This window comes from Carettochelys insculpta, chromosome 1 (assembly GCF_033958435.1).
Source record: "Carettochelys insculpta isolate YL-2023 chromosome 1, ASM3395843v1, whole genome shotgun sequence".
In the NCBI taxonomy this organism is placed as follows: domain Eukaryota; kingdom Metazoa; phylum Chordata; order Testudines; family Carettochelyidae; genus Carettochelys; species Carettochelys insculpta.
In genome coordinates this window covers 251,006,742-251,022,409 of record NC_134137.1, presented here as the reverse complement: position 1 = coordinate 251,022,409, position 15,668 = coordinate 251,006,742, and the positions used below count along the sequence as shown (strand labels likewise).

Below are 15,668 nucleotides of genomic sequence, written 5' to 3'. Positions count from 1 at the left end.
GGAATCAATGAAAATTCTATTATCTCCATAAGCAGCACTTGGACTCAGATGTATAAACATATACAGAGAAAGCACAACATGCCCTTACACCTCCTGTTATGTGAAGTGGCTATCTCTGCTGTGATTGGCACTCTGTCTCAAATGCTGGCTCTTGCAATTCCACAGGTTACAGAGACAGCTGTTTGCAATTTATGTAATCATCATTAGACAGCATAATCATCTTTATAGGGTCACCGTGTCAGCAATGCTGTTACACGTTTTAATAACATGCCTTCTCAAAAAGCGTGTTATTTCCAACACACTCATGTGGACTTTTTCTACACATATTTGCTAAAACTAATTTCAAAGCCAACAGCAATAGAAGCAAGATCTTTACGAATTATGAATCAGAAAGGCTGCTCTTTACCATTTGCAATTGTTTGACTTCCATTTGTATTAGAGATGTATTGTAAGATGGCACAACACGTGGTGACAGCTGTATGGGAAGCAAACAACAACAGAAAATGCTTAACACTAACTTCACATAATGGAACAAATCTATTCTCAGAATACATTTATCCCTCAGCTGTTTGACAGGTTTTAATTCAGCATATGATAGAAATGGGTAAAACTATAAAGGACTGGCACTGGCTTCTTATAAGCCCCTTGGGTATTCAGCACCCCAGTTAGTCCTGTCCCCCTCACCCACTTCTCCAAACACCTTAACCCCCCCCAACTTCAGCTCTTCCTACCCCATCCCATCCCCACAACACCCCCCCCACCAAATTCCCATTCTGCATATCTCTTCCTTTAGCAGGGGAGAGGCCAGAAATCAGAAATAACTGCTGTTTCAATTCATGGGCATTACTAAATCTGAAGGAAATATTTGTGTTTAATTGTTTCATTGTTTTGTTTAATTGTTCCATAATAGTGTCATAAGTTATTTTGTTTCACACAGCATTTCTATGATTCTCACGACAGGATACAGCTATTCAAAATCCAATCCTTCATTCTTTGCTTTGGTATTAATTAAGCAAAATGCCGACTAAAGCTAATGTAAATTGTACTTAACAACAGATCAAGAACTCAAATATGAACCTCATGTGGAATATCTGGCAGGTGACAAATTGTGCCCCTTTTCTGCATTTGTTATGAAAGTTTCCCTTGGCTCTAATAAAAGAGGGCAAAAGGCTCAGCAACAGTACAACTCTTCTTAGCTGTTGAGTGTTTCTGATAGTGCCATTTCTTTCAGACAAGTAACAGACAACAGGGGCTTTTATACTATTGAGGGATTTATAGGATGGAATGTTGTCTTCCTAAATCCTAGTACAGGTCTACTATCTTCCTAACAAGAGTGACACATTTGGTTTTGCTTTGCTTTTAGATTGAGCCCAAAGAAAATGTGCAGTGACACATGGATGTGTACGGCCTTTTTGGGACTGTGCACACTAATGTAAGTCTACTGACTGAAGGAGTAATTTTTATAAAATCCAGGTTTACTGGGAATTTCTTTGTGTGTCAACCTCTCCTAAACATAGCATCTAGAGAGATCCATATGATTAGCAGCATTTTATTTTTATGGACAGAGAGGCAGACTATAAGAAAGGGACTTATTCTTCATCATTCTGGTGTTGCCCAAGGTGGCCAGATATTTTCATCATTCTGAATGTGCAAGTACTTCCGCATGGGGCAACTACCATGTTTTTACTGTATGGGGCCTGCATTTTATTTTATGGCTACCTATGATCACTGCAGAACTAGTGCTCAATCCCAGTACTGTTGGGAGGCTACATGCCCTGGTGCATATAATGTGATATTGGAGTTAGGTGCTAGTATCTGGATGGTATGGTTGCACTAAACCGTCCTCTTCTTGTGGCATATGGACATCTTAAAACAGCCAATAAAATATTTGCCATTAATTCTTCGCACCCACGTTTTCCATGCCATTTGAGTGAATACTCATATCTTAGTCCCAAAACACCCAACACTGTTATTAGGTTCCAATGGCAACTATGTTACATTACCCAGACATAACCTTGTGAGCTACTGAATCTGAACCCCCTCAGCTTTTTTCTTACAAGATGAGCCGTGAGCCTCTCAGCCCAAGTCAATTGTCTTTGGCTTGTGGACCTTGGGCCACTCCTCTAAACTAGCTGCATGGACAGCACTTTGGAGTTAAGATGTGGACTGGACCTTTTGCTCTGAAGTCTATAGAGAGGGCTGGGCTCAAGAGCCTGAATTCAGCCTCAGCCTCAACTTCAAAGCATTCTCCACATCCCTGTTTTCAGAACACTAGCGCAAACCTCACTAGTCCAACAAGCTGGGCTGAATGGCTCACTGGGGCAGGGTGTGTAGACATACCCATTAAGTCCTATCTACATTGTAAGTGTAAATGAGCCAGAAGACCTGATTACAACTTGTCTAACCAAATCACTACACAGTTAGAGCACACTGCAAAACTTGAAACCAGTCATCAGGATGTGGTCAGTTCCGCTTTGCAACTTTTAACCAGGTTAAAGGACAACTATATTGTCACCAGGTCAGACATCTTGGCCATAGGACCGTGTTGATGGGGCCTAAAGATGACATCAGGCACAGACCAAGCTAATGCAATCATCTTGTTTCTCTCTCTCTCTCTCTCTCTCTCTCTCTCTCTCTCACACACACACACACACACACACCCTGTTACTTGCTAATACTGAAGATGTCTCTGAAGGAGTTTTGAAATGAGGAATTTGAACACACCCTGACTTTAGCTTCACTTTGGCTAAAGAAATACTCCTGGGAGAATTCTGCACCCAAAATTGAGAATTCTGCACACAATATTTTAAAATTCTGCATGTTATATTTGCCAAAATGACAAAATAAAACCACGCTAGTTTCTATCATTTTAGTCATTTATTTCAAAATATTTGTCAGCCAGTATGTCTGTAACAATACAGACAACAAAAAAAGATTCAGGATTTTTTGGTTTTTGACAGATTCCTTGAGGGGCATATTAGTACAGAACTCTCAGGGATAATTCATTTAAATTACAGTACAAACCTGTATTTCCCGCACCCTTTCAAAGCAGTGCAAAGATTTTGGAGAGCCAGAAATAACAAAGGAGCTGTGGGAGAGGGAAGTAATTGGTGGGAAAGAGCCTAAGTGTGAAGGTTGGAGGGTTGTTGAGTGGGGGTAGGAGAAGGATGGAAAGTTTTTTTGGGTGGAAAATATTGTTAGGAAACACACCCCTCCCCCACAAGGAAACCCTGGCTGTATCCTAGTCTGTCTTGTTCACTGAGGCACATCTGCCCTGTTCCTACATGTCCCTGCCCCTCAGACACCCACTCACCCATTCCCATGTGTCCCTGTATCTTCTCCTTCAACTCATGGGCCCCTATTGAGCCACCACTTTCCCCCTTCTGGCCCTGTTCCCTAACTCTTCTACTCCCTTCCCCCATGTGGCCCTGCACCCCTCTTCAGACATGCCCCTTGTGTTCTTGCCTCTCGTCCCTCATTCCACATCTCTGTGCCTCCCTGCCTTACCCCATGTGGCTCAATACCCCTTCACCGCATATCCCCATACCACCATTCCCATTCAGTCCCTGCCCCAGTCTGCCCTCCTCCATTAGCCTTTATGAAACCTAGTCTGTAAACCCCCTAGCAGTCCCATGTGCACCACACTGTTTCCCTACCACCGCTATCTCCTGACCTGGCCCCACTGATGCTATGAGGAAGGCAGCCTTTTCTCTTCACTGTCACAGCTGGGGCAGGCCTGGAAGAAGCTGCTCCATAATAGCACCACAGTGGTCCCTGGTGGGTGTGACAATTTTCCTGAGAAAGTTATTTACAGTGAAAAAAATATGCACAGAACATGAATCATGCACATTGCAATGGTGCACAATTCCAGGAAGAGTGCAAGACTGAGATGCCTAGTAAATGTAGGAGTCTGGGTATTCACCTACCCAGGCACAATATGGGTAGGAAATATTAAGGAACTAAGATGGAAGGAGAACTTGTTCCTTTTTCCCCCAGAATAACCCTGACCTGGTCCACAGCTCCTAAGATGTGGGGTGCAGTGGAAGGGAGGAGGAGTGAAATGTGTACGAAGCATATCCTCATAGAGCTGTCTGAATGTCTTGTTTTATTGCCTGAAATTAACTTGAGCTCATAAAGGAAGCAATAATGATGGTACTCAAAACTGATTGCCATCTATCCGCAACACAGATGGTAACAGGTTAAGTGTCTCTGTGCTGTTCCACCAATGTGCCTCTGTCCTGAAGGGGGTTAACTCTAAGGAGAGTAGATAGCTCATTCTCTGAGGCAGTGGTGTTCAAACCTATTCTCTCAACCTCCTGCCCCTCCACCAGTTGAATGTGTCCATGCTGCACCCTCCACCCCCAGGCAAGGAGCAGAGTCACCACTGGGTGAGGGGCCAGGAGCAGAGCCATGGCCAGGAGCAGGGTTTGCAGACTGAGAGCAGGGGGCCAGAACCAACAGCTAAGAGCAGGGAGCTAGCAGCAGAGAGTGGGGACTAGGGCCAACAGTTAAGCACTAGCTGGGAGCAGAGCCATGGCCAGGACTAATAATTTGTTGATGTTATATACGTTGTGCTATAAATACACATGACGGATTACAGATGTGTACAAGACAAAGCCTCTTTTACAAGGATCTTATGGTCTAAATTAGCAAAAGGACCTAATTCCAGAATGGCAACAGAGAATGCCAGAGGGGTGTGAAGTGTAAAGTTCACAACAGAGAATATGGGGGAGAGGAAAACAGCTTATTGGCGCCTAACAGTTTTCAAAGATATCTGTATGTTTGATTGATTTTGTTTCATTTAAAAAAAAATCTCAAATACAGGAGGAAGTAGTGCCGAGGGCAAGATTATGAGGAAAGGCATTAACAATTCTACAGGAATCTATCATTTTGAGCCATAAGTTACAACAAAAAAGGGCATCAATTCTTCAGTTGGGGCCACAGGAGCAGACCTGGTACTCAGTGACCTCCAGGGAGGCCTTGCATGAGAGGACGCATTTGCAGGATGGAAGCCAGAATTGGGAAATCCAGGGCTAGACAGTGCCCTTTCTCTCTGCGCTACTTTCCGCCCGTCCAAAGCGCAGCTCTGGGGTAAGCTGGTCCTGCTTACTTATCCTCCACTTCTCACGGGGCCACAGAAAAATTCTGGGAAGAGCTAAGAGGGTCACCTTTACCACCCCTTTCCACCCAACGGTCAGGCAGTCGCCCTGGGTGAGCCACTGAACCTCTGGTTCTGTGCCTGTTATCTAAGAAGCATCTTAACCTTTCAGTGCTTTCTCAACTGTCGTTGATAGAACACTGAAGCAGTCACATTGGAAGAAGGTGTATTTTTGTCACAAGTAACTGTCTTCAGATGTGAACGCCCTTGATCAGAGGAGGCAGGATGACCTGACACAATGTGCTGTTGCAAAATGTGTTCCCACAAACAGCAGAAATTGCTGCAGAAGTGCTAGTGACACGGGGTGAAGATCAATGAAATTAGCATATTCTAGATTCCTCAGTAAGTGCTAAACAAAAGAATGAGCAGCCTGCCTCCCCACCCTTTTTTTTCCCTGTGGGTCAGTGCATTTTTGTAATGAGAAGCCACCCGAACCTGACCATTGCCTCTGCTCCTGCTTGGAGAAAAAGAATATCTGAGGCCCTTCCCAGTGATCTAATCCTTTACAAAAAAGCAACAAGATTCCTTACAAGTTGCTGTCTCTCTTTTTCTCTCTCTCTTTCTCTCTCTCTCACAACAGCTGATGACTGTATGTCACGAGTGGGGACATTCCATTGTTCATTAGAAGAACTGCACTTCCGCCTCCTAAAAAACAGTAACATTGTAACACAAAGTACCCCAGGAACAATTCTTTGCGAATTGGACTGAAATAGGCAGGCTGATAGGACCTTGACCACTGCATTTTCTTTCTTAGTGAATTCATGGCTGTTAAAAGGTGATGTCAGTGCAAGCTTCTCCCCTCCATCCCAGCCATGAGTCTCCACCTTGCTCTCGAGGAGCCTTTTTAGAAGCCAAGAAGCACAGCAAGTCATAAGCTATCCCATGCCATCTTTAGTCCATCTAGTGAGAGGGCAAACAAAGGAGGCTAGTTTGCTGCAGCACAGCAGGGACAGCTGTCCACTGGAAGCAAACTATAAATTCATTTCAATAGAGCCGTTATACAGTCACCTATTGTCAGCCTGGCCTGAATTTGAACTAGTAAGCAGGAGGTGAAAGGCTCTGCATAGTATTATCAAATCACTTCAATCACCTCACTCCCACTGACAGCTGCTTTTCAAAAATGAGTATGTACTAGAGGACGTGCCCTTTGAAAGCCTCTCTAAAGGGACTTTGAAAGCTTGCATAGACAGGGAAAATTATTAGCATAGTTATGTTCTTATCTGTAAATGGCTGAAGTTATACCAGTGCAATGCCCCAGCTGGACACTTTTATCCAAGACTGGCCGCGTCTACACGTGCACGCTACTTCGAAGTAGCAGCGTCAACTTCGAAATCACGCCCGTCACGGCTACACGTGTTGGGCGCTATTTCGAAGTTGAAATTGACGTTAGGCGGCAAGACGTCGAAGTCGCTAACCCCATGAGGGGATGGGAATAACGCCCTACTTCGAAGTTGAACGTCGAAGTAGGGCACGTGTAGACGATCCACGTCCCGCAACATCGAAATAGCGGGGTCTGCCATGGCGGCCATCAGCTGAGGGGTTGAGAGACGCTCTCTCTCCAGCCCCTGCAGGGCTCTATGGTCACCGTGTGCAGCAGCCCTTAGCCCAGGGCTTCTGGCTGCTGCTGCCGCAGCTGGGGATCCATGCTGCATGCACAGGGTCTGCAACCAGTTGTCGGCTCTGTGGATCTTGTGTTGTTTAGTGCAACTATGTCTGGGAGGGGCCCTTTAAGGGAGCGGCTTGCTGTTGAGTCCGCCCTGTGACCCTGTCTGCAGCTGTTCCTGGCACCCTTATTTCGATGTGTGCTACTTTGGCGTGTAGACGTTCCCTTGCAGTGCCTATTTCGATGTGGTGCTGCCCAACGTCGAAGTTGAACGTCCACGTTGCCAGCCCTGGAGGACGTGTAGACATTATTCATCGAAATAAGCTATTTCGATGTAGTGTGCACGTGTAGACGTAGCCAATAAGGGCAGGCCTACACCAGAAAAGAACTTCAACCTCAAACACGCAACTCTAGCTGTGAGAAGTGCATAGCTGGAGTTAACCGACCTAAGGTGGAATTTCTGGCATGGCTCCACTGTGGAAGGTCAATGGGAGAAACTCTCTCATTGACTTCCCTCAATTCTCGTGACAGCAAAGAGTACCGTCGTTGACAGGAGTGCCCTCATGGTTTGATTTAGTGCTTTCCTACTAGGCTTAGCGCAGACAAGCTCTAAGAGTGCCTTTTTGTAGTTTAGCTGATGTTAATTGCAGAACTACTAACTGTAGTTTGTAACCTGACATTTAAATTAGCTTCTGTTCCTGATGACTGGAGGATAAGTAATGTGACACCAATCTTTAAAAAGGGCTCCAGAGGTGATCCTGGCAACTACAGACCAGTCAGTCTGACTTCAGTACTGGGCAAACTGGTTGAAACTCTAGTAAACAACAGAATTGTCAGACACATTGATGAACATAATTTGTTGGGGAAAAGTCAACACAGCTTTTGTAAAGGGAAGTCATGCCTCACCAATCTATTAGAATTTTTTGAAAGGGTCAGCAAGCATGTGGACAATGGGGATCCTGTGGATACAGTTTACTTAGATTCTCACAAAGCCCTTGAAAAGGTCTCTCACCAAAAGCTCTTAATTAAAGTTAACTGTCATGGGATAAGAGGGAAGTTCCTCTCTTGGATTGATAGCTGGTTAAAAGATCAGAAACAAAGGGTAGGAATAAACGGACAATTTTCAGAATGGAGAGAGGTAAATAGTGGTGTCCCCCAAGGGTCTGTACTGGGACCAGTCTTATTCAACATATTTATAAATGATCTGGAAAAAGGGATAAACTGTGAGGCTGCAAAACTTGCAGATGACACAAAACTACTCAAAATAGTTAATTCCCAAGCAGACTGAGAAGAGCTATAAAAGGATCTTAATAAATTGGGTGACTGAGCAACAAAATGGCAGATGAAATTCAGTGTTGATAATGTTCATTGTGCAAAGTAATGCATGTTGGAAAATATAATCCTGACTATCCATACAAAATGATGGTGTCTGACTTGGCTGTTACCACTCAAGAAAGAGATCTTGGAGCCATTTTGAATAGTTCTCTGAAAAAATCCACTCAATGTGCAGTGTCAGTCAAAAAAGCTAACAAAATGATGGCAATCATTAAGAAAGGAATAGATAATAAGACAGAAAATGTCATATTACCACTACATAAATCCATGGTACGTCCACATCTGGAATACTGTGTGCAAATGTTGTCTCCCCATCTCAAAAAAGATATATTGGAATTGGAAAAGATTCAGAAAAGGGCAACAAAAATGATTTCCAGAAAGCCTTTGACACGGTCCCACACCAAAGGCTTTTATGTAAATTAGGCGGTCATGGGATAGGAAGAAAGATCCTTTCATGGATCGGGAATTGGTTAAAAGACAGAAAACAAAGGGTTGGAATAAATGGTAAATTTTCACAATGAAGGAGGGTAACTAGTGGTGTTCCCCAGGGGTCAGTCCTGGGACCGATCCTGTTCAACTTGTTCATCAATGATCTGGAAAATGAGGTAAGCAGTGAGGTGGCAAAGTTTGCAGATGACACCAAGTTGTTCAGGACAGTCAAAACCAAAACAGATTGTGAAGAACTACAAAAAGATCTCAGCAAACTGAGTGATTGGGCAGCAAAATGGCAAACGAAATTTAATGTGGGTAAGTGTAAGGTAATGCATGTTGGAAAAAATAACCCAAATTACACGTACTACATGATGGGGTCAAATTTAGCTACGACAGATCAGGAAAGGGATCTTGGAGTTATAGTGGATAGTTCTCTGAAGACATCCACGCAGTGTGCAGCGGCAGTTAGCAAAGCAAATAGGATGTTAGGAATTATTAAAAAAGGGATCGATAATAAGACAAAAGATATCATACTTCCCCTATATAAAACTATGGTACGCCCACATCTTGAGTACGGCGTACAGATGTGGTCTCCTCACCTCAAAAAAGATATATTGGCATTAGAAAAGGTTCAGAAAAGGGCGACTAAGATGATTAGGGGCTTGGAATGGGTCCCATATGGGGAGAGGCTAGAGAGACTGGGACTTTTCAGTTTGGAAAAGAGGCGATTGAGGGGCGATATGATAGAGGTATATAAAATCATGAATGGTGTGGAGAAAGTGAATATAGAAAACTTATTTACCTTTTCCCATAATACAAGAACTAGGGGACACCAAATGAAATTGATGGGTAGTAGGTTCAAAACTAGTAAAAGGAAATTTTTCTTCACACAGCGCACAGTCAACCTGTGGAACTCCTTGCCCGAGGAGGCTGTGAAGGCCAGGACTCTATTAGGGTTTAAAAAAGAGCTCGGTAAATTTTTGCAGGTTAGGTCCATAAATGGCTATTAGCCAGGGATAAAGTATGGTGCCCTAGCCTTCAGAACAAGGGCAGGAGATGGATGGCAGGAGATAAATCACTTGATCATTGTCTTCTGTTCTCCTTCTCTGGGGCACCTGGCATTGGCCACCGTCGGCAGATGGGATGCTGGGCTGGATGGACCTTTGGTCTGACCCAGTATGGCCATTCTTATGTTCTTATGTTCTTATGTAAGGGTATGGATTGTCTGCCATATGACGAGAGATTAATAAGACTGGAGCTTTTTTAGCTTAGGAAAAAAAAAAGATTAAGAGGAGATATGATAGAGGTATATAAAATCATGACTGGTGTGGAGAAAGGAAATATTATTTACTCCTTCTCAGAACACAAGAATTAGGGGTCACCAAATGAAATTAATAGGCTGCAGTTTTAAAACAAACAATAGGAAATATTTTTTTCACACAATGCACAGTTAACCTGTGGAACTCCTTCCTGGAGGATGTTGTGAAAGCCAAGACTATGGTAGAGTTTAAAAAAGAACTAGATAAATTCATGGAGGATAGGTCCATCGATAGCTATTAGCCAGGATGGGCATGGAGGGTCTTCCTATCCTCTGTTTGCCAGAGACTGGAAATGGGTGACAGGTAGTTGATAACCTGATGGTTACCTGTTCTGTTCATTCCCTCTGGCACACCTTGCATTGGTCACTGTTGGAAGACAGGATACTGGGCTTGATGAACCTATGGTCTGACCAAGTACAGCTGTTCTTATGTACTTTGGAACCAGTATAAGCTAAACGCAGAAAAAGGCACTCTTACCCACAGTAAAACTCTCCAGTTGGGGAGTTACTCTGGTAGAGCTATAGCAACAGAATTTACCAGCATATTGGTAAATTTCCCTGGGTAGATAAGCCCATTATACAGGACCAACTGTCTAGGGTTTTTGAATTTTGGGCCTCCACTGAAGGTTATGAAGGATGTGCTGAATCTTTGCTGCCTCTCAGAATTCCCTAGCAAGCTGATGACATCAGCGCTGTACCACGTAAGTATAGATGGAAGAGTGCGGGTATAATTTTTATTATCGCTAAAGATATGTTGCCATGGGTAGTTACCAGACACGATCAGGACCCAGGTTAGCTTAAGACCAGTATGCATCTCCAAGGCTGCAAAGACACATTCAAGTATTGTATTCTCAGAGGAGCTGTATTGCCCCTGGAAGTCACTACAACTTCTGTGTGCATCTCCTATGGATTTTAGTGGTGCGGTAAGTTGAACCACTCTATGGTCGCTTCTACACATGCACAGTCCCCCGGAAGATGATCTTCTGGAAGACAGCTTCTGGAGGATCGTCTTTTGGAAGACTGAATGTACAGGTTAAACAAGGTCTCTTCTGGAAGAGAGCTTCTACACATGCACGGATGCTCTTTCAGAAGAACAGGGCAGGAAATGGTGCGGCCAGGGTCACATGGCCAGAGATCCATTCCAGGGCCGCTGGCCATGTGGCCCTTTAAAGGGCCACACCCAAACAGCCTCTCCCTGCACAAGCTGCCAAGGCCTGCCATGTTGCTTGGAGCAAGGCAGACCCAAGTCCTTGTCCTGACTGCCCCAAACAGCAGTCATGGACCCCCAGCAGCCGCAGGCCATCATGGTTGCCCTGACCCACAGGCTGCCCATCCTCCTGTCCAGCCTCCTCAGCCTCCTGGGGTGATGGAGACCCAGGCCCATGAGTCCCAACCCTACACTGCCCCTGCCAGGCCCACCCCAGGCTATGCATTGAGTCTGGATCTACGCCACCAGCACTGACTAGTGGGACTGGGTTGTCATGGGGGAGTAGGACAACGACTGCTGGCTGCAGAATCTCTGGATGAAGAAGGAGACCTTTCTGGAGATCTGCAGCTGGCTTGCCCCCATGTTCCAATGCCAGGACACCTGGATGAGGCTGACCCTCTCTGTGGAGATGTGCATGGTCACTCTTATATGGAAAGTCCACCTTGGACAGCTACCAGTCCATCGGGCAGCAGTTTGGGGTGAACATGTCCACCGTTGGGGCTGTTGTATTAGAGGTAAGCCCTGCCCCAGCCCCCGACTCAGTAAGGGGGGAGGGAGAGAACCGACATGGGGGACATCTGGTAGCTGCAAGGGGTGGGGAGCTGGACATCAGGCTGGGTAGGCGTAGCCCAGGGGGAACAAAACATGCCTGTTGCTGGAGGGGTGCCCCAGCGGTGGAGGGCAGGGCCCCGTAGCCAGGGAAGGGAGGGCCAGGGAAGGGGGCAGGGGCACCCCTGCACATGCCCATGGGTGTGCCCACTCTTGTTCCCAAGCAGGATGTGAGAGCCATCAGTGACGTGCTGGTGTGGCGGCTGGTGCATATGGGGGACCTGGATGTGCTCATTGAGGGCTTCTCAGGTATCGGGCTCCCCCAGTGCTTCGGGGCAATCGGTGGCGCGCATATCCCCATCAGGGCCCTGCGCTACAGCGGTGGCCGCTACGTGAACAGCAAGGGGTACTACTCCATCCTGCTCAAGGCAGCGGTGGACTCATGGGGGAGGTTCACACACATCTGCGTGGGCTGGCTGGGCAGGGTGCGCGACAAGAACCCTCAGGAACTCCACACTGTGCCACTGGCTGGCGGCTGGAACACTCATGTCCCAGCAGAAGCGCGCTGTCAGGGAAATCACCAGGCCCCTCCGCCTCATGGGTGACCCAGACTACCCCATGCAGCCCTAGTTGATGCACCAATACAAGGGCCACCTCACACCCTCCCTGGAGCTGTTTGGTGCCCAGCTCACATGGGCCTGGTACCCGGTCAAGTGTGCATTCGGCCATCTGAAAGTGTAGTTTGGATGTCTCCTCATGTGCCTCAGTGTGGGCGTGGAGAATATCCCACAGGTCATGGCTGCCTGCTGTGCCCTCCACAACCTCATCAAGGTGCATGAGGGGACTCTCCCCCTGGGCTGGATTTCAGAACTGGCCCTCAGGTACCAGCAGCCTGCCGCGGCCCCAAACAGGAGGCTCATCCATGACAGAGTCTGCATCTGGGAGGTACTCCAGGAGGCATTCGCTCCTGGGGAGTACTAACCCCCCTCACCCTCTCCCACAGGTCCCTCTACCCTCCCCCACACGGTCTCTCAATGCAACGGCCAACCAGAAGCATAGTTGATAGGGCTGACTGATATTCTGGAATCCCTGTCTGTCAACAGATGGCCCCCCAGAATGTCTATGCTTGCTTTCTGTCAACAGATTCTGTCAAGAGAGGCATTCTGCCTCCAAGGGGAATGGCAGAATGCTTTCCATAAAAGTGCTGCCTTCTGTCAATTTACTGTCAACAGATCGCCTTGAGAATGTAGATGCTCTGTGGGTTTTGTCAACAAACATCAGTTTGGTCTCCAAAACTCTTAGGGTAGACATAGCCATACAGATTCAGATCTGAGTCCTGAGTGACTTATTCTGCATAGGCTTCTCTCTTAAAATTCAAATAATAAAAAGAATTTTCAACAAAATTAAATTTTAAATGTCCTTTTCTTGAACCAGATACCATTGTACTTAGTTTATCGAAAATGGAATTTGTCTTAATCCCTACTCACCCCTGCAGACCGTGTGAGCCTTCTGCTGCTTCTTCCCTTAAAACTTCCTGTGGCTGGGCTTTTTCTGCAGCTGGTTCCTGCATACAGAGTGCCTGTTGGTGGGGACAAGGATTATTTACATGCACTGATTTAAGAAAGAAAATAAATATTGGACTTAAGAAGTCAACAACAAAAATCCTCATTTTCCTGTCATTTTATAGAAAAATAAATCCATGGTTACCTAGGTCTTCATGGTTCTTACTGGCAATTCAGTTTCCTAGGAAGTTGGTGAAAATTAGTGAAGGGGGAACATCAGACAATTTAGAGACTAGGTCGTGCCTAGCTAAACCATCCTGCCCTTTTGAGCTTGCAAAACTGAACTGAAAATCGTGTGAGAACAGCACTTCTTATGAGGCTGAAATCTTGTCTCCATGGAAGTCGATGTGACCTTTGACGTCAATTTCAAGCCTTCACCCCTGGTATTTTGGAATTTATTTCTGGTTCTCATCAGCAACCAAACATAAGGAGGCAGGAAAAATGCATAGATATGAGAAATTATCCCTCCCCCCCTTTTTTTTTTAACTCAGAAAAGGCTGATTTCAATTGGTTCACAAAGATTTGGTGGATGTTGGAGGAGAAATCTTTACCTGAACCCATTCACCCACACATAGTGAGAACTTCCACTATCACGCTGGACTCTCAGCAGCTGAGTCTATTTACCAAGACCCAAATGTGGAACACATTGTGGACTGTTAGCCAATACACATATGTTAAGCATAATACACCATATTAAAAGGTATTACCTACATGGTAATACCTTTTAATAAATGAATAAATAAATACCTTTTAATAAATAAATAAATACCTTTTAATAAATAAACCTTTTAATGGTAAACGTGCACGTTGTGAAGTATCGGAGGGGTAGCCGTGTTAGTCTGGATCTGTAACAGCAACGAAGGGTCCTGTGGCACCTTATAGACTAACAGAAAGTTTTGAGCATGAGCTTCATCAGATGCATCTGATGAAGTGAGTCTGTGCTCACGAAAGCTCATGCTCAAAACTTTTCTGTTAGTCTATAAGGTGCCACAGGACCCTTGGTTGCTGTGCACATTGTGAAGTTATGTTAACTGAACGTATTATGCTCTGACTACAACTCTGTTGCCCCACATCAAATATCCCACAACACTTTGCAAAGGCACAGGTACAGAACAGCAAGCTAAAGACTGGTATGAATTAGTGGGATCAATTTTAGTGACCCATAAAGAGTTTTGTGACTTGTAAAATGATCCCACACATACTACTAGTTGAAATGCATATCTTTTTAGACCTCTGCTAGGTGACCATGCTGTGAGTATTTGCTTCCCAAAAGGAGGTTATGTCTCCTTTTCTGATTGTACTGTTTTGCTTTTAGATAGTACATTTGCCTAAATTCAGGTATTTCATCTCATTAACATTTTAAAGAATGAACCGTGAGACTAGACAAACTATCGGCTACACCTTTGTGTGAACAGAACCAAAGAGCCAAGATAGGAGACCCCTAACACACAATAGTGCAGAAGGTTGAAGAGGAGGCAGTATTCTCTATAATAAGTAACATTTTCATCTTAGCTTTTTGGTATCTTTGTACTCCTGCTTCTAATACTTGACGACAGTAGGAGTGAGATAAATACAATGCCCATGAAGGATTAAAACCTACAACAGAGTGCTAGGTAAAAAAGGCAGAGTCAGCCTTCTGTTCACAGCAAAGCAAAGCATAATGGAAAGAATAGCTATGCCTAATTTGTGTGCGGGGCAGGGCAGAAAGGCTAATTAAGGCATTAAGCAGAGCCCCCAAATAGGCACAGGAAAGAAGTGGAATTGGTTTGAAAGAGGTGGGACAGTTTCTGTATTTCTTCACCTGAAGAGAGACTTTGAGGGTTTGAAGGTTGGAAGTCTGTCCTCAAAAATTTAGAGATGGCAGAAGAGGTAGGCTTTCAAAACACAAGCTGTCAGTCACATCAAATGATAGCGTTTTGGAAACATTGGGGTGCTGTACCTTGTAACTTGATGGCAACAGGAACGTTTCATCTGGTGAAATCAGTTGATCTGTTTGAGAAAACGTTTAAGTTCCTTTCCCTTCTGTTGTTGCCATAATTGCTTGTTTAACCTTCATGCTCTCTTTACATATGTACCTTTAGTACAGTTTATTCCAAAAGTGCAACAGCCTGTTTGTATAAATCTCTTATACCAGGGCATGTTTTTTCACACACCCTTGTCTGCCACATGGCAGCACCCTGACAGTCACAGGTATGGGTATGATTCTGCGATTACCACTTTCTCGTTTCAACTAGAGCAGTTCCCAACCTTTCCAAGACGGCTACCCATTGTGACAATTCAGTTAAGACTTTGTGACCCAAGGCCATTCAAAAGTGGGTGGGGGAGAGGTGTCCTTAAACCCCTCGCAGCCCCAAACTGCCCCCCCACCTGCCTCACAAGAGCTCTGCTGCTGCCCCCTGCTGCTCCTTCACCAGACCACCACCAGTGCCTCCTCTGGGCAGCTACCTCCAGCCCTCCTACTCCCTTCCTGCACCTATAGCACGGGCAGCTTGCTGCCCTGCCAC

General features: G+C 45.3%; 1 protein-coding gene across 1 annotated transcript in view; it reads right to left on the bottom strand.

Moving 5' to 3' along the window:
- Positions 1-379: 379 nt before the first annotated feature.
- LMNTD1 (lamin tail domain containing 1) overlaps positions 380-15,668 on the bottom strand; it is a 278,703-nt gene continuing 263,414 nt past the window's right edge. The window contains exons 14-15 of the mRNA XM_074998356.1: positions 13,090-13,181; positions 380-475 (exon numbers count right to left, since the gene is read on the bottom strand). Coding sequence (XP_074854457.1) covers positions 380-475; positions 13,090-13,181 — 188 coding nt within the window. The remainder of the gene's footprint in view (positions 476-13,089; positions 13,182-15,668) is intronic.